The sequence below is a fragment of the Solanum verrucosum genome, unplaced genomic scaffold (genome assembly GCF_900185275.1).
Source record: "Solanum verrucosum unplaced genomic scaffold, falcon-dt-bn FXZP01000275.1, whole genome shotgun sequence".
NCBI classification, from domain to species: domain Eukaryota; kingdom Viridiplantae; phylum Streptophyta; class Magnoliopsida; order Solanales; family Solanaceae; genus Solanum; species Solanum verrucosum.
This window is the reverse complement of record NW_026020738.1, coordinates 297,060-323,161: the sequence shown is the minus strand read 5'-3', so window position 1 is coordinate 323,161 and position 26,102 is coordinate 297,060. Positions and strand designations below refer to the sequence as shown.

At 33.6% G+C, this 26,102-nt stretch overlaps 5 protein-coding genes across 6 annotated transcripts in view; 3 read left to right on the top strand and 2 right to left on the bottom strand.

The window, feature by feature from the left end:
- The window catches only part of LOC125812638 (uncharacterized), a 119,755-nt gene extending 104,551 nt beyond the window's left edge, over positions 1–15,204 (top strand). Inside the window, exon 4 of the mRNA XM_049492130.1 lies at positions 15,195–15,204. The gene's annotated coding sequence lies outside the window, so the exon portion shown is untranslated. The remainder of the gene's footprint in view (positions 1–15,194) is intronic.
- The window catches only part of LOC125812623 (acetyl-CoA acetyltransferase, cytosolic 1-like), a 220,974-nt gene that overhangs the window by 138,722 nt on the left and 56,150 nt on the right, over positions 1–26,102 (bottom strand). The window lies entirely within an intron of this gene.
- On the top strand, positions 3,705–4,406 carry LOC125812632 (HMG-Y-related protein B-like). Its single transcript, XM_049492124.1, has 3 exons — positions 3,705–3,980; positions 4,061–4,351; positions 4,401–4,406. The coding sequence occupies exons 1-3, from the start codon at positions 3,705–3,707 to the stop codon at positions 4,404–4,406; spliced, it is 573 nt and encodes a 190-aa protein (XP_049348081.1).
- LOC125812614 (long chain acyl-CoA synthetase 8) lies at positions 12,330–21,424 on the top strand. Its single transcript, XM_049492097.1, has 12 exons — positions 12,330–12,424; positions 13,714–14,292; positions 14,385–14,465; positions 14,566–14,829; positions 15,278–15,409; positions 15,501–15,674; positions 15,791–16,020; positions 16,206–16,323; positions 18,076–18,207; positions 18,295–18,429; positions 18,774–18,980; positions 20,968–21,424. The coding sequence occupies exons 2-12, from the start codon at positions 13,750–13,752 to the stop codon at positions 21,130–21,132; spliced, it is 2,181 nt and encodes a 726-aa protein (XP_049348054.1). The 5' UTR covers positions 12,330–12,424; positions 13,714–13,749; the 3' UTR covers positions 21,133–21,424.
- On the bottom strand, positions 21,785–25,401 carry LOC125812628 (uncharacterized). The gene is made up of 6 exons (XM_049492119.1): positions 24,988–25,401; positions 24,285–24,430; positions 23,796–23,964; positions 23,347–23,445; positions 22,439–22,521; positions 21,785–22,361 (listed from the first exon to the last, which is right to left on the bottom strand). Exons 1-6 carry the CDS (start codon positions 25,372–25,374, stop codon positions 22,229–22,231), a joined length of 1,017 nt encoding a protein of 338 aa, XP_049348076.1. The 5' UTR covers positions 25,375–25,401; the 3' UTR covers positions 21,785–22,228.

Genomic DNA, 26,102 nt, shown 5'->3' with positions numbered 1-26,102 from the left:
CAATTAATTTGAAATGGAGGGAGCAACTTTTAAGAGAAAATAAAGAGCAAGGGGTCAAATGCCCCTCAAGCTTTAGTCATATTTCCAACTACACACTTAACCTTTGCGGGGATCCTATTACCCTCCTGAACTTTTTTTTTAATATTAGTTCACCCTCAGACACTGATGTGTCCACATAAATCAGATTTATAAAAAATGTTTGTATACACATGATGTCCACGTATATATTAGTGGACCCCATGACTTTACACGACTCACAAATTGACACGTGTCACAAAACTTTACATTTACCTTTATCTTTTATGAACCTAATTGACCCTCATTCTTCTTCCTAATCTAATCTCTATGATCTTCTTCCTAATCTAATCTCTAGTTCTTCTTCCTTTTCTCTACGATCTTCCATTACTGACGTTGCTCGGAAAGCTTACTTACTATCTGAGAAAAGGTTAGATCTTTACTTGCTGAATACTATTTTGATGTAGTGTTTGATTAGGGTTTTATTTTTACTGCGTATTCAAATGTTATTTTGACTGGTGTGTTGTAGTGTGGAGTTTATTAGGGTCTTTTAATGTTTATTAGGGTTAGTTCTAATTGAAGGTTATTCTTTACCAACTGAATGTTATGTTGATATTTGATTTTAGTTTTGATGGTGGTGTTTGATTAGGTTTTGTTGCACTGGGCATTCAAATGCTATTTTGATATGTGTGTCGCAATATGTAGTTTATTAGGGATTTTCAATGTTGATTAGGGTTAGTTCTAATTGAAGTTTATTCAGTTTAAACAATAGTGTTTGATTAGGGATTTTCTGTTTTTTCTTTTTCTCCCTAGTTCTGCTACTTCAGAATCTTTTAAGCAACCAAATAGTTATTTACTTGTTTTCGTGAATTTATACAGTCTTGTAGTTTACTAGTAAAGTACAACCTCAGAAAGTAAAGTTTCTCATTCCTTACTAGTGTTACCTTTGTTCAAGTAGGAGATGAGTGTATTTACTTTGGTTACTTTAAGATGGTATCATGGTGGAGTATTAGATTTGAGTAGTGGACAACCAGTTTACAGTAGTGTGGGCAAGTTACAGAGTTTTTGGATGTTGATGTGGATAGACTGTCCTATTTTGAATCACGAGGCTACATTAAAGAATTAGGATACACAACAACTTGCACATTTAGTATTAAACCTCCTAATAGTGGCATTTTGGAAGATATTCATAATGATATGGATATTTTAGACTTAAGTTGTTCTTTGGAAGATGGAGATATTGTGGAGGTATATGTAAAGAACTTGATTGATGATGCAGTTATGGACCCCACCCTTATTTTATTAGAAAATGTTCCTTATTGGGATATAGAGGAATATGGTTCAACTATTAATAAAGTAAATGAACAAAGTGGGGTAGGTGAAGACCCTTTTACTACCTTTGATACTAGATATGTTTCTACTCCAACTCTTCTCACTACAACTTTTGCTCCTAGATCTCCCTCCACTACTACAACTCATTCCACTACAACTCTTCCCACTACAACTGCTAGATCTCTTTCCACTAAAACTCCACCCACTACAACTGTTGCTCCTAGATCTCCTTCCACTACAATTCTTGTCATTGCTGCAAATCCTAGCACTGAAGATGTTGATGATCTAGTTTCAGGCCCTGTTGAATCTGATTTCTTAGAAGAAGAGGGTTCCGATTACTTAACTGAAGATAGTGTTGAGTCTGAATGTGGATTGGTGGGAGATGATGATGAGGACTATGGTAGTGATGTACATGAAGATGCTAGGGAGTTAAAGGCTAAAAAGAGATATTTTCAAAGAAGAAAAAGAAAAGAGAGAGTACCAGTTGATACTGAAGAGGTATCAATAGATGAAGCTAGAGTAGATTTAGGTTTTAATGAAACTTAAACAGGTAAAACAAGTGTTGAAGGAAGATTAGGAGGTGATGAGCCTTATTTTGCAAGTTCTGATGATGGAAGTTTTGAAATAAATGAAGATGAATTTAGTGATGAATGTGTTGAATCTGAAAGAGTAAATTTACCAAGAACTGTAAATTTATCAAGAAGGAGGAGGCCAAATAATCAGAAAATTATACATGATCCTACTGCCAAAAAGTTGTATGGCAGTTGGGTATGATTTTTGCAGATGTGAATGAATTTAAAAGAGCAGTTAGTAAATATGTTGTCCAGAAAAGAGTTCAAATAGAGAAGTGTGTGAATGAGCCAAAAAGAGTTAGATGTAGGTGCAAGGAAAGTTGTCCATGGCTTTTATTTGCATGTCTTGACAAAACAATAGATGATTTCATGATAAAGACTTACAATCCAAAGCATAGTTGTAACAACACAACTAGAAATTATTTGTGTAATGCAAAGTTCATATCTACACACTTTAGAAAAAGGATTAATGAGCAGCCAAATATAAGAGTTTTCAAGTTGCAAGAGTTGATAAGGAAAACATTTAAAATTCATGTTGGCAAGACTACTGTTAGGAAGGCAAGAGCTAAAGTGTTGAAAGATATCATGGGTGATCATATTGTGGAATTTGGCAAAATTCTTGACTATAAAGATGAACTGTTGGATTGGACCAATCCAGGGAGCACTTGTGTTGTTAAACTTGGTGAACCTGATGCTCTTGGTAGGCCAGTATTTCAGAGCTTTTACATATGTTTTTACCCATTGAAGAAGGCATTCCAAAATTGTAGAAAGTACATAGGTTTAGATGGTTGTTTTCTTAAAGGAGTTTGTAGAGGACAATTATTAGTTGTTGTGGCCAAATATGGTAATAACCAGATGTTGCCACTTGCTTGGGCAGTAGTTGAGTATGAAAATAAAGAGATATGGACATGGTTTATCAAACTGTTGAAGGAAGATCTAGGACTAAGAGATGGTGAAGATCTCACCCTGATTACAACTATGCAAAAGGTATGTGTACTATTTTATTTTGAATTTGTCTTTTGTCAATTTTCATGTATTTGTTATTATAACATATCTAGATCTATTACATGGATTAATATGAGCAATTCTAAATATTTTACCTGTTGATGAACATATAATGTGTGCTAGACACATCTTAGCTAACTGGACTAAGGACTGGAGAGGTCTCCAAAGAAGACAACAGTTTTGGTCTATTGCAAAGAGTACCTTTGAATCTCAATTGAGGAAAAATGTTGCAAAGATGAAGTTGCTTGGTCCAGAAAAAATGATGGATGATCTTATGTACTACAACATAGAGTACTGATGTAAGGTTTACTTTAATACTCAAGTAAAATGTGATTCTGTAGACAACAATATGTCTGAGTGCTTTAATGCATGGATCTTGGCAGTTAGACACAAGACAATTATTACTATGCTTGAAAAGATAAGAGTAAAGATGATGACCAAAATAGCCAAGTTAAGAGAGTTCACAAATACTTGGATGTGTGATTTTTCTCCAATGTCTTTGAAGGTACTACAGGAGAATATTGATAGGTCAATGAATTGTAATATTGAATTTAATGGAGATGATGGGTTTGAAGTGAGAGAGGACCATTTCAACACAGTGTGGATCTTGGTAGGTGGACTTGCAGTTGTAGGGTATGACAGTTAAAAGGCATACCATGTGCACATGTTGTGGTTGCCATTTACTTTAAGAAATGTGAACCCCTTGACTATATTGACAACTGCTATAGTTAGGCAATTTACTTGAAGACTTATGCCAATGTCATTCAACTTATCACAAACATGGAAATGTGGCCTGTATCTACTAACCCCATAGTTGCACCACCAGAAATAAAAGGCATGTCTGGCAAGCCAGGTAAACTTAGAAAGAAGGAAGCTGGTGAGAGTAAAAAATCTGAAAAGCTACCTAGAACTGGACTTGCCATGACATGTAGTAACTGTAATGTTAGAGGCCACAACAAGAGAGGATGTTCACAAAGGGTTGAGTCATCAGCAAGGGAAGAACCATCAAATACAGACAAGGGAAAGGGCAAAACTTCAGGTTTAGGCAGACCAAAGGTAACATCTTTAACTTTAATTTGGTATGTGATAGAGATCTCATATGTAATAACTACAATTATTTTTAACTATATTTATAGAAAGCACAAACAAAAGGTGAGCATTCTACAAAGAGGTCAAGAGAAAATTCACCTGCAGCACCTAGTGCATCTCCAGGACCTGCAAAGAGGTCAAGAGGACGACCACCTACAACACCTAGTGCATTTGCAGAACTTAGTGCATATGCAACACCTATGAAAGGTGCAAGAGGAAGACCACCTATTGCACCTGCAACACCTAATACATTTGCAGCGCCTACAAAGAGTGCAAGAGGAAGACCACATGCAGCAGCTAGTGCACCTCCTACATGTCCATCACCTGCTAATTACCATGTTGGATCTTCTACACCTGCTGATTACCAGTTAACTAATAGTAACAAAGGAATAAGAAGGGGTAGGGGAAACACAACCTCATACAAAAGGCAAGCAGTCATTGGAATGGGTGTGTTTCAAGCTGAAAATGGATTCAAAGCTCTTAATGTAAGTGTTTTCTATTGATTCAATTATACTATTTTTTTATGTTTAACTACAAACTCACTCACTAATTATTTCATAATTTGAATACAGCTTGGGATGTCAAGTTGTAAGATCTTCTCTACTGGTACAACAAAGGTGACAAAATATGCTGATGTTACTGGTGATATTGGTTACAAACCAAGTACTGCACCCAAATTGAAGTGGAATGGAAAAACAGCAATCTCAATAAGAAAACTTCAAGAAATGAGAGAGGAACAAAAAAAAAATATCAAGAGGAAGTAGTTCAAACAATCCAATCTAGGAAGTAATAATATTGCAGTACTGTTTTAAGTAGGCATGAAAACATTTCCTATTTTGAATAATGATGTATTAGCAGAGGCGTATTCAGGATTTCATAAGGATGGGTGCATTATTACAAAAAGATGCATCTAAGATATAAATTTGATCGGTTTAACCTTTATGTTCTTAACACTGAACTGTTAAACTTTAAAAATTATAGGTCCAACATATATAATAGTACTAGTTTTAAATTTTAATTTACACATTTGATTTAATTATATAAAAATTATACCGCGCTAATTTTTTTTTAGGAATTTTCAATGTTACACATTTGAAATTTTTTAAAGATTAAAGCAAAAAAATAAAAGAAAAATTGATTGAAACGCCAAAAGTGCTACCGATAACCACTTGGAGGGGTGTTAGTAACAAACATAAGATAGATATAAAATTTAAATTTCTATATTTGCTTAAAGAGGTGCACCCAATCTTCATCGTATTATTATATGTTACTTTTAACGTGGGTTCACACCTCTGTATTTAAATATTTTTATAAAAATATAACACTACTATATATAATCTAGAGAGGGGAGCATGGGTTCACGTGAACCCACGGAACCCCCTCTAGATACGCCTCTATGTATTAGTATTGAACATCAAATTATGTTTTTGATTTTTGGTTTTTGATTGTAGTTTGACCTAATGCGAGGCCTGTTTTACAATCGATTATGTCTATTAAAAGCCTTCTATTTTACAAATGGTGTTATGTTTATTCAATTTCTCCCTTATTTGTTGTAATATAGACACTACTATATCAACTACTTTATCCGAAAAGATTCATGATATTGATATACAAAATTTCTCATATTACATATGACAACCAAAAAAGAGTTTCAACTCCGTTCACTACTCACTACTCACATACGTTATGACAATTCAATTAGTTCAATACTTGAATGAACCCTACTTTGAAATAGGTTGTTGATGAACAAGGCAACAACACAAATCAAAATACACAAAATGACCTTCCAATCAAACACACACCATTTCAACTTTCTTCGTTTGAACCTCTTCTCTACTGTCAAATTATCAATCAGAACTTGTTGCTCATTGATTTGAATTTGTCTCCTCCAAACTTCATCTTCCAACTCTTTGATTTTGTTCACCAATTTTGGGAGGATAAATTGGAATTTTGGATCGATTTCTTCTCTGTCTCTCCATCGAAAAAAATTACAATTGTTAGATTGAAAAAATAAAAACAATATATTAACGTTATTAACATTCACATCAGGTTAAACCCAACAAAATCAAACAACTGAAGAAAAGTCGCATACACCATAGTAGGGGGAAGACCAAAATCGTCTTTCAGTATTCGACTTCAACCAAGAAGTCTACATATGCAACAAACTTCCATGTTTGCATCATACTATGGTTTTGAGCATTGTGTCTGATTCTTCCATGCATAGCTTATTCAATTTTGTGTTTGACATTACTAACCCTAATAACACAAAGTGAAAAAAAAATCAAGCTGTCGAATTGGGGAAGATTTCGATTGTTCAATATGAAATTCGAGAAAATTGCAAACCCTAAATTCAATCTTAGTTGGAGAAGATACAACAACTAAATTCAAGCTTTGAAAATGGTGGATGAAGAACAAAGAAGAGAGCTTTTGTTCAAGAACAAAAGAGATGGACATTTGGGGAAAGAATAAAAAATAAATGTGTTAAATAAAGAGTAAATTACCGTTGGGAGGCTTATTTGGACTCCACATGGACATTTTATTACGTTCTTACGCGCCTCACGGAGGTGAGTTCACGTATGTGGACACATCAGCGTCTGAGGGTGAACTAATATAAAAAAAAAAAGGTTCAGGGGGGTAATAAGACCCCCACAAAGGTTCAGGGGGGTAATAAGACCCCCACAAAGGTTAAGTGTGTAGTTGAAAATATGGCTAAAGCTTGAGGGGGCATTTGATCCTTTTTTCAAAAAATAAAATAAAAAGTCAAACTTAAATTATATTTAAGTCAAAAAATAAAAGGGAAGTTTCACATATAGCCACTCAAAAGTAGCTTAATTATGCTCCATAACTATAATTTGTTAATTACGATTCGTAGCTACATGTTATAGAGATGAGAGTAACGAGTGAGAATGGAAGAGGGAGGAGAGAGGCGAGCGAGAAAGGGCAGAGAGTGGAGAGATGCGAATTGTATATGTATATATGTCAAAATAATTGTATATATGTAACTGGTATACACATGTATTTGTATATTTGGCGAGCGAGATTGGGAGAGGGAGGAGAGAGACGAGCGAGAGAGGGCAATAATTTGTATAATTCACATCTCGTTTGTATAATTCGCGACTACATTTATATAATTCACGTGTTTTTGTATAATTGAGTAATACAAAGTCTGAAATTATACAAATATGATCAAACTCGAAATAACGAATTGATACAAACATAAATATACGAACTTTAAATAGTTATACAAATTATATTATACAAAATTCGAAAACTACACATTTATAGAAACTTTAAAAAGTTATACCAAAAAAATAGAATGTAATATGATGATAAAACTGAAAACCCAAAGGAAATTATCGTCATACACAAATACAAACCATCGTATACAAATATAAATCAAACAAAGAATTGTTAGTTGCGAATTTACAAATATAGCTAATTATACAAACTTGAATCCAGATCACGTAATTAATGACTAATGTTAGTCGTGAGTGGTAATTATAGCAAACTATAACTATGATGACTAATTAAATAGTATGAGCTTGGATAACCACATAAATTTCCTAAAAATAAAAAGTAGGGGAGTCCTATTTTGATTTTTAATTTTTTTAAGTCATTTTAAACTTATTTTAAGTTATTTTTTAATTTTGTCAAACACTCTTAAAAACTAAAATAACTTAAAAATAGATTTAACCAATTTTTAAATTATGTTGTTTAGTTAAGCTACTAATCAATGATTAACAACTTAAGTCATGTCACTTTCAACATTAATGGTGAGTGAAATAGGAAACGTTGAATAGCGTGAAATATCCTAAACACATGTAAAATCATTTTCTAAAATTTATAAATTTTAAATTTGTCACGAAACTTACCATTTTTATGTAACTTTCTCTTTCAAAAAATTAATTAAAAATATTAATTAAAGATAATTTAATAATATCATTCATTTGCTTTTCTTTTAATCATTTTTTTCCTTAAAATTAGAAATAATAAATGAAAACTCAATAATTTTGAAAAAAATATTTGAAAAAATTATTCATTTTAAACAACAAAACAAGTGTAAGAAATTTCTTTATATTGAAATAAAAGAAGTATTCATCAAGTTCACAATTAAATATTTATACATAATTTAATAAACTTCATAAATAGATAAGATTTGAACAAAAAATAGTGATTTCATTCAATCCATAATTAATAAAATTGGAATGTTCAATTATTTATAAAAATAAAGTAAAAATAAATAAGAGACTAGTCAATTATTGATTTTTTCGGATAGGGAACGAACGGTTCAAAGATAGAGAAGCTTCTCCTTCTAGATCCAGCACCTAAAATGACAAATTTAAACGGTGCGGAGTTTCGCTTATTAATTACTCCACCTGTCTCTAATTATTTGTCAATTTTTTCATTTTTAGTTGTTCCTAATTATTTATCCATTTTGACAAATAAAAAAAAGATAATTTTTTAAATTTATTATATCCTCAATTAATTACTTTAAAAAATGTAAAATTTCTTGAAGGTCTTAAATTTTTAATTCATCCACTTTATAATTAATAGGGATAAAATGATAAACTCACTATGTCAATTACTTCTTCTGTTTTTTAATTTCAACTTTTCACGTGGCATGTTTAAGGCTATAGGATTAAATGACAATTTTATACATTTGACATAACTTTAATTTAGGACCACAAGATTAAAAAATCTTCTTTATTTTCTTAAACTTCATGCCAAGTTAAATTAGGTCATTCTTTATAAAACAAAAAAAATATTATTTTCTTAATAAATAAGTCAATTAAAAAATGAACATGTAATTAGAGACGGAGGAAGTAATTCCTACAACAGACAATAGAGGTGTGTGCCAAAATGACATAATGAAGGGCCATGTGCAACCAACTTATTTGCTCAAAATAAATTCAGGTACGGCCCTGTCAGTAGCTTCTTCCCTTGCTTTAATTCTACGAGCAGGGCGGCGGAATTACTAGTCTATATGCGAGTTTGTCTAATTAATGCGTCCTTCGTAAAAGACCAAATATATCTTTGAACTATCATAAATAGTATGTAAATATTTTTTATCATATTTTTGAGATATTAATGCCTCTATCGTCCAAAAACTAGAGTATATATATCTTTTATACTAACAGACATACATGTGTCATAATCTTGTCCACCAATTCGACATTTATCGACGGATGTGATTGTGCCACGTGTCCCTATTTAGTCTTACGTTAGAGTGAAATACATATATGCTCTAGTTTTTTTAGACGGTAGGGGCACCAATGTCCCAAAAGTATGATGGAGGGTATCTGCATACCATTTAATTCGGGGATATATTTATCTTTTTTCCCTTTTAGATTTACGTCTTTTAAGAAACTATATAAATTTATTACGTATTATAATTTTTTTTAAGATTAAATTTTCAATAAATGAACATTAATTAATTAAATTGATTAATGAACATGAATAATCATTTAATTTTATTATGTTGGTCAAATTAATACTTTTAAGGCTAATAATTGTCAAAGGTAAATAAGATGAATAATGTTATTTATGTATTGATTTTGTGAAATGACAAGTATTTAGGAACATTTATTTTTAGTAAGGACGACATAAATAAGGACAAATGAAGTAAATTTTTTCCTTTCAAATAATGTAGTACTCTCTTTGTCCATTTTTACTTGTCTACTATACTAAAAACAAATTTTCAACAATACTTGTCTAATTTGAAAAATTAAAAGATAATTTATTCTTTTTGTATCTATTTTACCCTTGCATTTAATATATTTCTCAAAGCATTAAATTTAATATATTCAAACGGTAATGTAGTATTATTATCGTATTATTTATTGTCTCTTAATATGTATGTCTAGTTAATAGTAAATAACTATTGTCGAACAAAGGGAATATTTATGTTAAAGAAAATCATTAAATATATTGGAATATTAAATTTGAAATTATTTTTCATCACTTAAAATATTTATTATAAAATTCAGAACATCTTAGCTTCAACCGTAAGTCTACGAGTTTTACTTTGTTTCAAAGTACTACTTGTATTCTATTGTAACATGTCTTAAAAGATAATTAATATTAACTAGAACGAGTTTTGGTTATTCTATTTTATTTATATTTTAAAACATAATTTAATTTATTGAATATTTATTTTTTTCATAATTATGGTGTTTGTAATCTTAGAAAAATACTTTTTTTTCCAGTCATTTTTAGTTGTCACAATTTGTTTTTGAGAGTCTACACTACGAACTTTGATTAATATTTTTTGAGATGTATTTTTCATCATATTGATATAAATACAATTTATAATACTTTTTGTATAGTTTTTTAGTATCTTAAATTCTTATTTCAAAATATCAAATTAATCTAATCTAATTTAATTTTTAAAATTAGTCAAATTGACTCTCAAAAAATGCAACAAAACAACTAAAAAGAAACAGATGGAGTAATTATTAGTAATAAAGATGAATCTTGAATTTCTAAAATGGCAAATATATTGAGATAAATATTTTAAACAAAAATACCAAGTATTTTGAGACGGAAGAAAGTTCGATTAAGTTGAAACCAATTTTTCAAGTTTACTCCATTAAATTCGAGGCTCTCTCACGTTACTTATCAGTTCTCACTTTAATCAAATTCTTTGTTCTTAGAAATATTTGTTATATTAATAATTAGTACTCTCTGTCCCTAATTATTTGTTCACTTTTGAATTGGCACACCTATTAAGAAATCAATTAATGACATAGTGAGTTTATCATTTTACCTCTATTAATTATGAAGTGGATGAAAAGTTCTGCATTTTCAAAGTAATTAGTCATTTAATTGAGGGTATAATAGGTAAAAAAAAATTGTTTTTTCTTGATTTGTCAAAATGGACAAGTAATTAGGGACAACTATAAAAGAAAAAGTTGACAAATAATTAGGGACAGAGAGAGTAAGTAATAAATTTGATAAATATTCTGAGACCGAAAAATTATCAATTAAATAGACATCCATTTCCAATTTAACTCCATTAAATTTGAAGGCTCTCTCACGTTAATTCTCACTTTAATCAAAGTTCTCCTTTGTTCTTAAATTTTATTTTATTTTATATCAATAGTTTATAAAAGTATTATTCTTCTTTCTACGATGTTTTCTTGTCAAAGCATTAGCACCACATGTCTGCACATGAACACAGCGGATTTGCTTTACAAAAGCAACAACTTTTGCACTAATTGTCCTCTGACTACCTCCTTAAATTAACATTACACCACATACTTTCCCTAATCACACTTCCTTCCGTCGGTCATCAATTGAGTTGCAATTATTCTATTCTGAGACGAATTTAAAATTAAAATCATACTCTCTTCGTCCCATTTTATGTGAGGTAGTTTGACTCAGCACGAAGTTTAAGAAAAAATGAAGACTTTTAAAATTTATAATCTAAAATGAATGATAGAAATTTGTGTGGCTGTAAATCATTCAATTAAAGGTAAAATATATATTTTATAGTTAAATTGTTACTTAATATAAAAATGTGTCACTCTTTTTGGAACTGACTAAAAAGGAAAATAAGTCACATAAATTGAGACAGAGGGAGTATATTAAATTAATTATTTTTTCCTTTTAATTTATGTGAAGGTATTTGATTGAGTATAAAAAATTTTTAAAAATAAAAATTATGCAAATTAAATATAGATATTATCTTGAAAAAAAGTTGAACGGTTGAATCTTATGAGAATAAAATATCTTATGTATCAACAATATTAAATTAAGTTAAACCCATCATATTATCGTATTTCATTTCATGTATGGACCTCCTACTTTTGAAAATAAGCAGAAACAACTAACTTTAGTCAATCGTTTGATATAGTTACATAAAGTCATATAATATAATTAATTAGTTATAATTGAGTTAAATATACATATTATCATGAAAAAAAAAGAAACTTATAAATATAATAAATGATATTTTGTTCGTGAGTATTAGTTAGACTATTTTTTATCATAACTATTTTCTAAAAGAAAGTTACTACTTACTTGCAATATTTTAGGTTCGACTTTATCAAATGTTTATATCTTCTAATATGATACATGCATTTCGTCACAAATAAATACTCCTTCCGTTTTTTAAAAATTGATCTAATTTGACTTAACACAGAGTCTAAAAAAATAAATAGTATATCCAACATGGTTGAGCAATATTTATTGGTATGGGGTTGAATTTGTACTAGAGAAAACTTATGAGCCTTATACAGCAAATACTGAAAACAATTGCTTCCAAGTTGCAATCTACAGTATATTTATAAAATTCAATGTCTACAAAATGCTGAATTTTGTATTTTCTTCTGTAAAGTTACTCGTAAACTTTCCCAGCACCATTAGAGAACTGGGAAGTGAACCTTCTTCATCGATAACCTTCTCTTAAGGTAAGGTAATCTCTGCGTCAATTTCAATTTCAATTTCAGTATCTGCAACGATGAATTGATAGCTTTGATCTAGATCGCACGTATGTGTATTTCGTTTTCTAATAATATACTGATTTTGAGCTCTACAATTTGGTGATTATGATCGTTTTTGTGAATTTATTTCTGCGCCTGCAACTTTTAAGTTGCTTATTTTCACAAGTAATAATCTGTTCCCTGTGCTTTGTTTTTTTATGTATATTTGTGATTGGATTTAAGCTGTATGCACGGACTGTGCAGAGATTTTTTTACACTATCATGCTTATGGAGTATTAGACGATTTCTGAGGTATTTGATTCAAGTTGTATTAACGTATGTTTATTTGTTTTCTAATATGCTGATTTTGAGCTTTGCAATTTAGTGATTATGCTCATTTTAGTGAATTGATGTCTGTACCTGGAACTTTTGAGATGTTTATTTTCATTAGTAATGATATGTTCCTTGTTCCTTTTTTTTTTTTTTAGTGGATTTAAGTTGTAGATGGTCTAGAGATTCGGCTAGTCATGCTTATGGAGTACAGTATTAAACAGTTTTTTGTATTGGACTGTTATACGATCTATTAAAGTAAAAAAATATTCATATTTTATGTACATAATGCTACCATGTTTGGGTATTTCTTCTTCTTGTTACCGGGTTAGAGTTGAGAAAATTTCAATACTCCCCTGTGATTTATTTTTCGTTTGAGTACGTAGTATTTTTGGGATTCTCAATGGTGAAATATTCAGGGATATTGCAGAAGTTTGAGGGACTATTTAGTGTACTGGGTGGTTGAATTCAGGCAATGGTGTTTGGACTTCTCATCTTCAAATCTGTCTTTGTTGTTTCCTAGAAACTGAAAAGTGTAGCATGTACATGAGTTGTAGCTAATGACATCCAGAGGGTTAAGATTAATGAGTTAGAGGGTGAGGATTCTGTGTAGTGACACTAAGTTTTGGGCCAATATTTTGGGGGTTCCCTGAATTTGTGAATCTACATTTTTGCATTTCTAGTACTCCTGCTGATTCTATAATATGTGACTTTTTTCTAGCATCTATGGGTTCAAGTCTTTGGCCATTCCTTTGATGTATACTTTAGGGCAAAGGATGTCATATAAATTCCATTTTTGAGCTTAGGTCCAGGGGCAGGCCATTTGGCTCTTTTGTTGGCTGGATGCCTTGTTAACATATCCTATGATGTACCGTTGTATTCAGATTAAAGTCAATGTTACTGATCTATGTATAATACGTTAGGTATCTGCTTGTTCTTTTTAATAGGTCATTGCCGAAATATAAAATTGTGCGATATATAAGATGGAAGATTCCGAGGGAAGTAATCCATATATGAGTACACTGAAGAGACTGGCCAGCTATGATTATATTTCCAAAAATTATGGGTCATCTGGGATTGCTGGTGCATTTTTTATTGCCATTATTATACCAATATTCCTCTCCATATTACTTATGGGGAAGAAGAAGGCAAAACAGAGAGGTGTTCCGGTTCAAGTTGGCGGTGAGCCAGGTCTTGCAATGCGCAATGCTAAATCAGCCAGATTAGTTGAAGTTCCCTGGGAAGGGGCTACAACTGTAGCAGCTCTATTTGAGCAGTCATGTAAAAAACATTCCTCTTATCGCTGTCTTGGAGCTAGAAAGCTAGTTAGCAGGGACTTTGTTACTGCAAGTGATGGAAGGAAGTTTGAGAAACTTCACTTGGGGGAGTATCAGTGGGAGTCTTATGGACAAGTATTTGATCGCGCTTGCAACTTTGCCTCTGGTCTTATTAGTTTGGGTCATGATGTGGACACCCGTGCTGCTATCTTTGCAGAATCTCGTGCGGAGTGGCTCATTGCCTTTCAGGTATTCAAGCTGTATACTAAAACAGTCCCTTATTCTGTGTTACTAATTATTGTGAGATACAACAGTTAGCATGATGAAATTATTGTATTCAGGGATGCTTCCGGCAGAATATTACTGTTGTTACCATTTATGCTTCTTTGGGTGATGATGCACTTATATATTCACTCAATGAGGTGAGCCAGCTTTATTATTTACTCTTATGTATGCATTTTTTCTTTGCTATTTGAGACGTCATATGATGCAATGAATTAATTCACTCTTGACCATTGACAGACTCAAGTATCTACATTAATATGTGATGCCAAACAACTGAAAAAAGTGGCTTCTGTTAGTTCGAGCCTGAAAACCATCAAGAATGTCATCTATTTCGAGGATGACGAGACGGCAACAGATTCCACAAATATTGACAGCTGGAGGGTGTCGTCTTTCTCAGAAGTTGAAACGCTGGGTAGAAATAGTCCTATTCAGGCAATATTGCCTATCAAAGAAGATATTGCTGTGATCATGTATACAAGTGGCAGTACAGGCTTGCCTAAGGTTTGAACCCTACTTTCTATTGATCGATTTCTCTTGATGTACTGGAATCCAATATAAAAATATAACCATTGTAATTCTCATATAGACTATGGCTTCCCAAGTGGCCCACACTTGTTGGTTATTAAGGGTTATGCTACCTGAAGCTGATGCCACTTGGGATTGTCGAATGCATTAAGCTTTGGTTATCAGAGCACTGATAATTTGTAAATTCAAAAAAGTTATCCAGGGTGAGATGTCATTCCAAGATATAAAAAGAAAGAAAAATGAGTATTTCAGCTTTGGCATAGTGCCACTTAAACACACAGTGTATCCCTTCACTGATGCTTGTTGTCTTTTTAACTTTTGGTTTAATCCAACTGAATAATTGTGTATTTTATCCTCTATATATCTATTGGGATAAGAGTACTGCTCTAACTGTTAATTAATTTCTTTTGTCAATGTTCTATAGGGTGTTATGATAACTCATGGCAACATTGTAGCCACTGCAGCTGCTGTTATGACTGTGATTCCAAAACTTGGAACCAGTGATGTCTATTTGGCTTACCTTCCTTTAGCTCACGTTTTTGAGTTGGCTGCTGAGGTAACAACTTAGGAGAGTATCTTTTATTTGTTTCATTTGTATTTTACCTAGCAAATGATTATTGTAGTTCTAAGTGATTGTGGTTTTGCAGACTGTAATGCTGACTGCAGGTGCTTGTATTGGTTATGGCTCAGCCCTCACATTGACAGACACATCTAACAAAGTCATGAAGGGGACCAAGGGAGATGCTACAGTTTTAAAACCTACTTTAATGGCAGCAGTTCCAGCCATTCTAGATCGTGTTCGGGATGGTGTTATGAAGAAGGTTTCCACTGACATTTCAGTTTTAAGATCCCAATGAGAAGAGCATACTTAGTTTGAGAACAAGACTCCAAAAGATTCAATGGGACTAACTGTTGTTTATATTTTTCGTGACACTAGGTTGAGGAGAAGGCAGGTTCTGCCAAGAAACTTTTCCACATTGCCTTTAACCGTCGATTGGCTGCTATGGAAGGTAGCTGGTTTGGAGCTTGGGGTCTAGAGAAACAATTGTGGGATATCATTATATTCAAAAAGGTGAGGGCTGTGCTTGGAGGAGATATCCGTTTCATGCTTTGCGGTGGTGCTCCTCTATCAGGGGATACTCAAAGATTTATCAACATTTGTATGGGGTAATTCTTCTCACTCCTGTTGATGATCTTTATCCAATCTGTTTATGTCCTCTTGCTTGCAAAGATAAATTTGGTTTCTTTTTTTTTTCTCAATATCTGCTCCTAGTATGGCCTGCCTGTGGTTAAGCTTCAAATTTGACAAATACAATATTTGATGTAAATATTTTTGTGACAACTTGCTGTAGAGCTCCAATTGGTCAAGGGTATGGTTTGACAGAGACATTTGCTGGAGCTGCTTTTTCTGAGTGGGATGATCCTTCTGTCGGGCGTGTTGGTCCACCTCTTCCTTGTTGCTACATAAAGGTATGATCACTTTGTGGTAACAAAATGATAACATTTGAGAAATGGATAGCCTGGTTTGGATATAGAGTTTATTTGAGAGCATCAACTGCGATAATTTATTTATGAAACTATATTAGCAAGTTGTTCTGAATAGATATAAACTTGGGAAGTCTTTACAAAAGCTGAATATTTCACATTAACTTTGTCTGTCAGTTTCTACCTTGTCCTTCCCTTTATATTTTTGACAATCCTATGATTTCCCCAGGTTTTTGTAGAAGCTGTACTTTTACTCTGCTAATACCATCTTCTTTTGTATGCCATGAGAATGTGAGGATAATCTCATCAATTTTTGTCAAGGTTTTGGGCAATGTACATGTCCTTTAATTCTAAATCTAGAAGTTATCTGTGGTCTGTGGAAAGGAGAAAAATTAAACACGTAACTGCAAATAATCCATGCAGTAAAGTTAATGGATCATAGATGTGCAGGAAAATATTTCTGTTTATTAATCATCTTCTGTTGTATGCCATGAGAATGTGAGGATAATTTCAGCAATCTTTGTCAAGGTTTTGGGCAACGTACATGTCCACTTATTCTAAATTTAGAAGTTATCTGTGGTCTGTGGAAAGGATAAACTATAAACACGGAACTGCAAATAATCCATGCAGTGAAGTTAATGGATCAGAGATGTGCAGGAAGATATTTCTGATCATCAACCTCCTTTTTAAATTCTCTTCTTTCACAACTTATGATTTCTCTGAGGAACAACAAATCCCAACAAGGAAAAGGCAAGACAAGAGAGGAAAATCTGAGAACAAGAGAGGAAAATCAGAGAAACTAAATAGGACGTTTCAGTTGCAGCCTCTCATACACCAAATTATTCATGTTTCTATAAATCTCTCCACCAGGGCAGCATGCACCACCGTACATCTTCCACTTTAGTGGTCCCAATTGTCAACTCTGCAAAGAGCCGTCCTTTCAACCACGACTCCAAAAGCCTTGTCCAGTCCCTTTATCGGAAGTTTTGAAATGAATTAATTTCATTGCCTTCAGATCATTTTCCTCGGCTACCTTCAGTGCCTTCAGCATACTGCCATCTTTCCTGAGATGTATGACTAACTCATATGATACTGAAAAAGTTATCTATTTACTATTTGTTGTCCTGTCCTAATTTATATGACACTTTTCTTATTTTGAAATGTCCAAAACCACTGATCGGATTTCACTAATAATGTTATTTATACTACTTTCACAAATTTCAAGATTCAATTAGATTTAAAATCCATCAACCTAACTTCTCAACCATTACTTTGATATTTTTGGTTACTGTTCTACAAAGGCGCTGACCCCAACTTATTTGGGATTCAGGCATATTGTTGTTATACAAAAATCAAATAATATCTTGACTTGTTAGACTGTTAAAAGGCATATACTTCAGTGCCTACTTGATCCGGTGTTGGGTTTTTGTCCTTTCACCGTCTTTGAATCTGTCAGATGGCTTACAGTTTATGAGATCGGTTATTATTTTCATGAGTTTCTCTGGAGTTTTTCTTTTAAAAAATTGTCAAATTTCAAATGTAGTCGGACTGCTAATTTTCTTATCTGGAGACTTCATCTAGGTTCAATTAAACAGTACAACAAGAGAAAACGATAGTGGCTGTTCCCGTTTCCTTCTTTTCTTGCCTGACACTGGTTAACTTGCTAAATCCTGAGCTTCCTGGTTTTGTGGTAGTGCATGCGGGTTCTTACTCAAAGCCTTGTGTTAAACCATGCAGCTTATTACTTGGGAAGAAGGAGGTTACAGAATAGTTGATAAGCCTATGCCTCGGGGAGAAGTAGTGGTTGGTGGATGCAGCATAACTGCTGGTTACTTCAACAATGAAGAAAAAACTAATGAGGTTTATAAGGTAGTGCTGTACTTGTGAGCTTTAGCTCTTGCAAAAAGAGGAATTTTGTATATTGACAATAATTTATGCTGCTGTCATCTCTGATAGGTTGATGAGACAGGCATGCGCTGGTTCTACACTGGTGACATTGGAAGGTTTCATCCTGATGGATGCATTGAAATTATTGATAGAAAGAAGGATATTGTTAAGCTTCAGCACGGGGAGTATATCTCACTTGGAAAGGTATCACAATATCTTTCTTACATGGAATCTGATGTTTTACCTAGCAGTATAACTAATCCTAGTAGATTGACCAATTGCTAGTATAACCAATTAAGAAAAAGTATGAACTACTCCTTGTAGATTCACCTCGATTTAGAATTTTGCCCACTTCCTTTTTTTTTGGTCATGAAGCCCTTACAAAGTGGTGATGAGTTTTTTTTATATCATATTACAGGGGCTTTTCTTTTTCTGTTATTTTGGGCTCTTATATGATTTTTTATTTTCTTCCTGTTTTCTCCTATCTATTTTTCATCTTTAGGCTTGACTTTGGGAAATAACTTGGTAAATTGATGCTCAATGCACAGGTTGAGGCAGCACTTCTATCAAGCAATTACGTGGAGAGCATCATGGTGTACGCAGACCCCTTCCATAATTATTGTGTAGCTTTAGTTGTCCCTTCACGCCCGGTGCTTGAGAAATGGGCCCAAGAAAATGGCATCCAGCACAAAGATTTTTCCGAACTGTGTGACAGAGTAGAATCAGTCAATGAGATCAAGCAATCACTTTCAAAGGTTTGTTTCTTTTCAGCAAGTGTTATCAATTTATAATCATGTTCATGTATTAATTTGGCAAAACTAGTGGCCTTGCTTTATTCTAAAGGTTGTGGTACAAAGGATAAATGAATGCTACCTTGACTGTGGGCAAAGGAAGATGATGACATAATTGAGCAAAGTTAAAAGATAAACATGAAAACATTTCCTCCTCCAAGTTTTGGTGTAATATCGAAGGCCTTTCCCCAATCCCTCTATGACAAAAGGGGGTGAATAGTAATGTAAATCAATTGCTGAATTTAAAAGGAAACACAAAAGACCAAAAAATTTGACGTGGGATGCTTTGTGCACAGGGCAGCCCTTTTTACGAATGAGCGTAAATGCTAAAAAGAATAGCAGAACTGGAAGAAAATAAGCAAAAGTCAATAGAAAGAACATAGAAAAGGAAAAAAATGAATAGAATTTTTAACTGAAAGAAAAATACCAACAGACCTTTAACTCCCTCTCACTTACATACTATCTTGCAGCAAGTAACCCCAAAGTCAAAGAGCCTGTCACAGTTGTCCACCTTGCCTTCCCCTCTATGATAAATTGCCTTCCGGTGGAGCGTTTCAGATCCTTCCCCAGCCCAAGGCTCTTCTTTGCTACTTGACTTTCTTTTTGTTCTTCTGGGTAGGCGAGTAATGACCTTGACTGTCTTGTTGCAGCTGTTTGGATGCCTCTTCTCATCATCTGAAAACCTCTATTCCTATTAGCTGTACGACTTCCTCTCATACACAAACAACGCTGCACTTATTGGCAGCAAAACTCTCCACACACTGTGGTCGACTCCATATGCAGTTCCATTAACTTCTAAAAGTTGCTTTTATCCACCACAATCTCGTGACATGATCACTTCACACACCAATTTGACCTGGCTAACAACCATTAACACCACATGTGCTTTATTAATCTTGAATTTTGTTGAAAGGTTTGATTTTGGCTTAATACATTGTCAGCCTCTTAATAAAGTTGCCATGATATTCCATTTAGATAGTTGAACTAGTTATGTTTCAATTGAACACCTCAACTCCTAATAAAGTGTCCCAATTAGACACTTCCGGTTCAAAATTTGAAAAAACTTTTATATGTGCTTTCATTTGTCAATTAGGTAGTTAAGTTAACCACATAATATATGTCATCTCCTTTAATTATACGCATCAACCTCCAGTAGAAAACGTCTGGGGTTTTACGGCTTATTGAGGTAAATGACACACAAACATAATTTCAAAATTTAAACCAAAATTATCTAATTGAAACACTTTACTAGGAAATGAAGTGTTCAATTAGAACTTGTATTAGTTTGAGTGTCTAAATGGAATATTCGGGCAAATTTAAAGGGCTGGTTATGCATTAACCCTGTAATTTTTGTTCTTTTCCTTTTAGCTGAGTTTTCTTTTCGTCTTTGTTTGTTTGTTTTTATTTCTGTGCATAGATTAGTTATCCATCCTATCAACTTTCTTCATGATTTTGTTTCCCTTTGACTTTCTGGAGTATTTGGATAGTGTTAGAATTTTAGAATAAAACTCTAGTGTTTGTTATATGGTTATATCTTAGATGGTCTGCTGCTGGACAAATCAGTTAGAAGGTGGTTTAATTTTTCTGTGTTTTTTTTTTCATTTTCCATTTTAGTGTTGGGTTGATGACCTCGTTTGTCCCCAGTCCTATCCCCTCATCCACCCTTGTACTTTCTTACCCTTGTTTGGTTGAGATGAAGTTCCAACTCGTTCAAAGAACAACTATCTTTCCTATTCCTAGAGAATATTCAAGGCTGTACAAACTATTTAAGAGGTTAAGGTCACTGTTAAGAACCCCTCATTGGAGCCTCATCTGCTGATCAATTAATGAAATCATATTTTTCTCCCGACAACTAGTTTACCTCTGTTCGCATGTAAATATCCAAGTCCATGCCAATATTATTTTCCTAGAATGTTGAAAAGTTTTGGTAATATACACGACTGATTTTCAGGTAGCAAAAGCTGCAAGATTGGACAAGTTTGAGCTTCCTGCCAAGATCAAGTTAATACCAGAGTCTTGGACTCCTGAGTCTGGATTGGTAACTGCTGCTCTGAAATTGAAACGGGAACCTCTGAAGGCTCGATATAAGAATGAGTTAGAAAAGTTATATCAGTGAATCATACTTCCTTGCCGAGTTACACTCATTTAGCAGATTTGTCTGCCTGTTGCCAGTTAAACATCTCAAGTTGTCCTGTTGGAGTGCAATTACACGTCTCCTTTTGCCGTTGCGTCAATGTTAAAGCAGTTGTATGCATCTTTCCATATGGTTGTCCTGTTAAGCAGCGAGGTATAATAGATTTTGTACTTGCATAAAGGAAAAATCGCCAGCTTCAGTTATTTATTTTATTGAGCTTTACATATGGAGGTATACAGTCAGTGTCTTTGTTTGTTAATCATTTCTCAGACAGAGGTAAATAAAGTTACTTGTTTGCTTTTTCTCTCTATTAATTTCTTAATGTAGCACCATCTAAAATCATTTTGATGAGTAACTTCTTACTCACTCTTTTTCCCTCTCTAATATACAAGTTACGCGTATCGGTTAAAGAAATAGATCACAGAATGTGCGTCTACACTTGCTTTTCCTTGTTCATATCGTAAATCATTTTGTTTTCCCTAACAAACAAGGTAGGAAAGATTCAATATGTTCCTCCTTTTTATTACCATATCATAATCATACAAGGAACAGTTAAAACACTTATCAAACAAAACTGTCCCCTATTTGGAACAATACTCTATTATATAACGTGAGGGTATTCTGAAAAATGAGAAAGCTAAAGTACCAATAATAACTACTAATACACAAATCACCAAGACTCTAAATGAAGTATACATAAAGATATATGAAAGGATCTCTAGTTATTACACTTGCTCATTATGAGGGTGTTGTGAAAGTTGTCAACTATGGGTGAAACTATAGTATACTTGAAATTGGAAATTATAATCAGAAGAATACATGGTGTGAAAGTCAACATAAAGCAATGGCAGTAAAAAAGAATTAAGAAGAAAAGACGAGCATCAAGTTTGTAATTTCCAGCATAAATGGTCTTTATTTCAACTGCTGAACTATGCTCTACAGAGCAGCTGATAACCCGAAAAACAATTCTTTGTTGCTTGTGCTCTGAAAATGTATATTACAGACAGCAGAGTTTTCACCTGTCGGTTGTTTTTGCTCAATGTACCATGCTATTAAATCCTGGGGTAAGAGATTTGCATCATTTTTCTTCAGTCGAAGTTGGGCTTGATAAGGCTGGTACTGTTGGAATAGATGGGCGTAGGAGAAGGTATAGTGCTGGACCCAAAAAAGGGATCACCGACAGCGGAAGAAGCCAAGATCCTTTGTCATACCTTGTGAGATATAACTGTGTTATTCATCAATTCTTTTTGCATAGGGTGGAATTACATTTCTATGAGCACGAGCTTACCACTTTCGAGCAGTCATGTCATTGTAAATCCAGAAGGGTGCAAATGCTGATAGTAAACTGAAATCAATCGACATCGCATGGATCTGCAGATAAATCAAGTAATGTCAGGTTTACATAGGTCTAATACAAGGTATGCACAACTGACACAAACAGTTCTAAATTCTGATAGATGTTTTTGCCATAGTAGGGGCTAGTTAGATTCTCGAATCAACTTTTAGCCAGATGAGGATTAACATAGGGGCTAAGCTAGTGATAAATGGGTCATGAGTAGCTTAAAGGAGCAATCGACACCCCAATGCATGAATGGCTCCCTATGAGTGACCAGTGTTAACTGCCTGCAACGGTATCCTTCCCCATTCCAATTATCTTTGCTTTTGTTCCAATGAAAAACTTGAACAAGAATCACCAACCTAATTGACAGAGAACGAGGGAAAGCCTCACTTAAAGATCCATCCATCTCCTGAGTGATGCAGATCTATTGACTCCAAATTCAACTTCCTTTGTTAAATCGTGGGAGATTTATATTTTTAGAACTATAATCCATCTCTCCAACCACTCCTCATCCCCACAGAAAAGGAAAATTGAGTGAAAATATAGTAACTTTAGATTTTAAATCAACAAGCAGAACTCTAGTATAAGTTGAACATTTTACTGAACTAATTTCTTTCACATCTGGTGAAATGTTGAAGCAATTCTCGTAGTGTGTGATAACTGCCTTCTGGACCAGTTAACTGATTGCTCTTTTGAATGTCACAAGCTTTACCAGTTTATGCAGGAAACTGAGTGTAGCACTATAATCTGATAACTCCAAAGATCAACAATACCACATCGATACAACTACTAAATCTATAGTAACATGATAAAGAAAGTTGCATCATATGAACATACACATTAAAGGAGAAACTTACGAATCTGCTTTCTCTGAAGTATTGGTAAAATTCCTTCCAGACATCTCCACTTGATAAACCTGCATAAAATATTATCCCTAGCCCTGCAGCCATTGTGATCTGAAGTATCATTAGTTAGGAGAGAGAAAAATACGTCAACCATCAATTTTAAAACTCTTCAGATCCATTTTCTGAAGTCTACCGTAACCTTCTGCTCTTGACTACAAAGCATACAATACAGAACCATTTAAGCTGCCAGATTTCACTTGCCTTTTGTGTTTACTTCCGATGTGATTTGGTTGTAAGAAGATTTTTAACATTCTTATATATAACAAAATTTAAGTCCCATATTCTTTGGCATGAGACACATCGAGGGTTGGATATTCTTACTCTATTTCAGACATACCCCTCCATCCCATTTATAAGGACATAGAGAAGCTACGTAGTTGTCAAATGAAAGAATCCCTTACCCCTGCTGTTAGCTTAGATTCAAGCAAATTCAAAGGCAACCTTTGAAGCTCAGTTTCTTCAACAGGTGGAGGTGGTGGTTTCCAGAGAGCAAAATAAGGAATGAGAACATATGCACCACCAAAGCATGAAAGTACAAGAAAAGGCCAAACAGGAATACTGCCTTTGGAACTGCAGAAACAAAGGTTCAATATCAGATAACTGAATCTTTTGTCAGTTCAAACAAGAAAATTTGGACAATTTTGAATGTGGTATTATTCTAGAATGTTTGAATTGCACATAAGCACTTGATCATTCCAAGCAACTTAATGTCAAATTATAAAAAGAGCCAAACTAGAAAAATCAAGAACTGTACAACTGTTCTAGATCTTTAGTCTCCTCGGAGACGATGAGGAGGAGAATGTGAAGTGACTGCTCATATCCTTTTTCTGTGGCTTAGTATTGATGACAAGCCAGAAAAATGACCTGAAGCAAGGTCCCCAAGAAGTTACCTTCTAGCGGTAGGAAGGAGTAGCATACTGTAAACTAATGGCCACAAACCCATGATATACCAAAGTCCCACTAGCACTTCATTCATCTGGAAGCCATCATCTCCTTTCAAATTAAGGAGCTTTTTTAAGAAATACATGTCTGTCAACTGCAATCATAAGGTTAAAAGGACTAAGAAAAAACACAATACAAAGTGGAGAGTTTCAAAGAGAGAAGCAAATAAGCATCATGTTCTTAAAGGCGTACTTATTGACAAGCGTTTTGTCATAATTTGTTATTTCAATCACTTGTTAGCACACTCAAGAACTATTTGCTTGCAATTGCCTCTTAAATGCTTTGAACCACAAACCATTAACAACAACAATATAACACATTCAGTATAATCCCAAAAATGAGGTCTTGGGAGGATGGTGTGTTCACAGCTTTACCCCTACCTTGTGAAAGTAGAGATGACAGTTCCGATAGACCCTCGGCTCAAGTAAAACATAGAAAAACAACTATGTAAAGCCAACATAGTGGCTAAAAGAGAACAGATATGATAACTGAAGCAAATCAAACAACAGGTAATAGTAAAATCAAAGAGTAAGCTAAGATAGTACCAGAGTAAAAATAACAATACTGAAAATGGAACTAGACAATGCTCAAAAACTAAAGAACGTGACTTTAAGCTGGAAGAAACCATAAAAAGAGAATATGATATGATACCGGGATCTGGTTAGGAGCAAGGAAGAAAACATAGTACATGAGTCCAGACCACAAGCCAAACAGTACGAACGACGTCGTCCTATCCCATTGGTCTCCATTTCCTCCATTATTACTTCCACCACCAAGCTCATTCTCCTCTGTAGAACCATCTACATCTTTTTCCATAGATGGGTCTTGTTGATTTTGAAGATTTAATGAACTATGACATACATAAAGACGACCCTTTACCCCATATCCTGAGATTGAATTGTTGAAAAATTGAGTCTTGGGTGGATTCTTGATTTTATCACTGTTTGGGAATGAAATTCTAGTGGCAAGTTTATGATTTCTAAGAAATACTAGTAAAGTAGAGAAGTTTGAAGAGATGAGGCTGGAATTAGCTATCATGTTGAGAGTCTTAAGGAAAATGTAGCAATCCAGCAATACTACTTTTTTTTTTCTTTTTTCTCCATCCAGCAATACTACTTAACTGACAATATCTCATCTCACAAACGACGTCGTTTAGCGGGTATATAATTTGTACGCATCGAATATTATGCGAGCAATAAAAATTCTATTATCTTTTACCTTCATTACGACCAACTTACTGTTTTGGTATGTTTAGTTTGACTAATAAGTATTATGGTGGAGTGATAAGTATTCATTCATCATTAATTAAGAGGGATTTGGGTTCGAGCCCTCTTGGGTAAGGAATCGCGTTTGTTAGGGAGCATATAGGACTTCTTGGCATGAATTCGAATTTAATCGGGCTCCAATGTGGATATCGGACACCGAGTGAGAAATCGTACCTCACATAATTTTATATGTGGATATCGAACACCGGGTGGAAAACGTACCTCACATATTTTTATAATTAACTTGGGTTAATTCAATTACTATAAACCTCGCAAATATTTTAAACAAATATATTTTTCCATTTAAATAAGCACATAAAAAATAGGAAAAATTACATGGTTAAGCAAACTCATACTATTTAATTACTCATCATAACTATAGTTTGCTATAATTATCACTCGCGACTAACATTATACATTAATTACGTGGGCTGACATCGAGATTGTATAATTAGCCACGTTTACATATGTATAATTCGCAGCTAACAATTGTTTGTTTGA

Bases quoted from the DNA above. Each gene is read 5' to 3' on its own strand.
- LOC125812628 (XM_049492119.1), bottom strand. From the start codon at position 25,374: ATGATAGCTAATTCCAGCCTCATCTCTTCAAACTTCTCTACTTTACTA. The intron at 23,965-24,284 runs GTAACTTCTTGG...TTGTTTCTGCAG, and splicing joins CTCCTTCCTACCGCTAGAAG to TTCCAAAGGCAGTATTCCTG. The intron at 22,362-22,438 runs GTAAGCTCGTGC...ATATCTCACAAG, and splicing joins GACATGACTGCTCGAAAGTG to GTATGACAAAGGATCTTGGC.
- LOC125812614 (XM_049492097.1), top strand. From the start codon at position 13,750: ATGGAAGATTCCGAGGGAAGTAATCCATATATGAGTACACTGAAGAGA. The intron at 16,021-16,205 runs GTAATTCTTCTC...AACTTGCTGTAG, and splicing joins TTTATCAACATTTGTATGGG to AGCTCCAATTGGTCAAGGGT. The intron at 16,324-18,075 runs GTATGATCACTT...TAAACCATGCAG, and splicing joins TTCCTTGTTGCTACATAAAG to CTTATTACTTGGGAAGAAGG.
- LOC125812632 (XM_049492124.1), top strand. From the start codon at position 3,705: ATGGAAATGTGGCCTGTATCTACTAACCCCATAGTTGCACCACCAGAA. The intron at 3,981-4,060 runs GTAACATCTTTA...CTATATTTATAG, and splicing joins CAGGTTTAGGCAGACCAAAG to AAAGCACAAACAAAAGGTGA.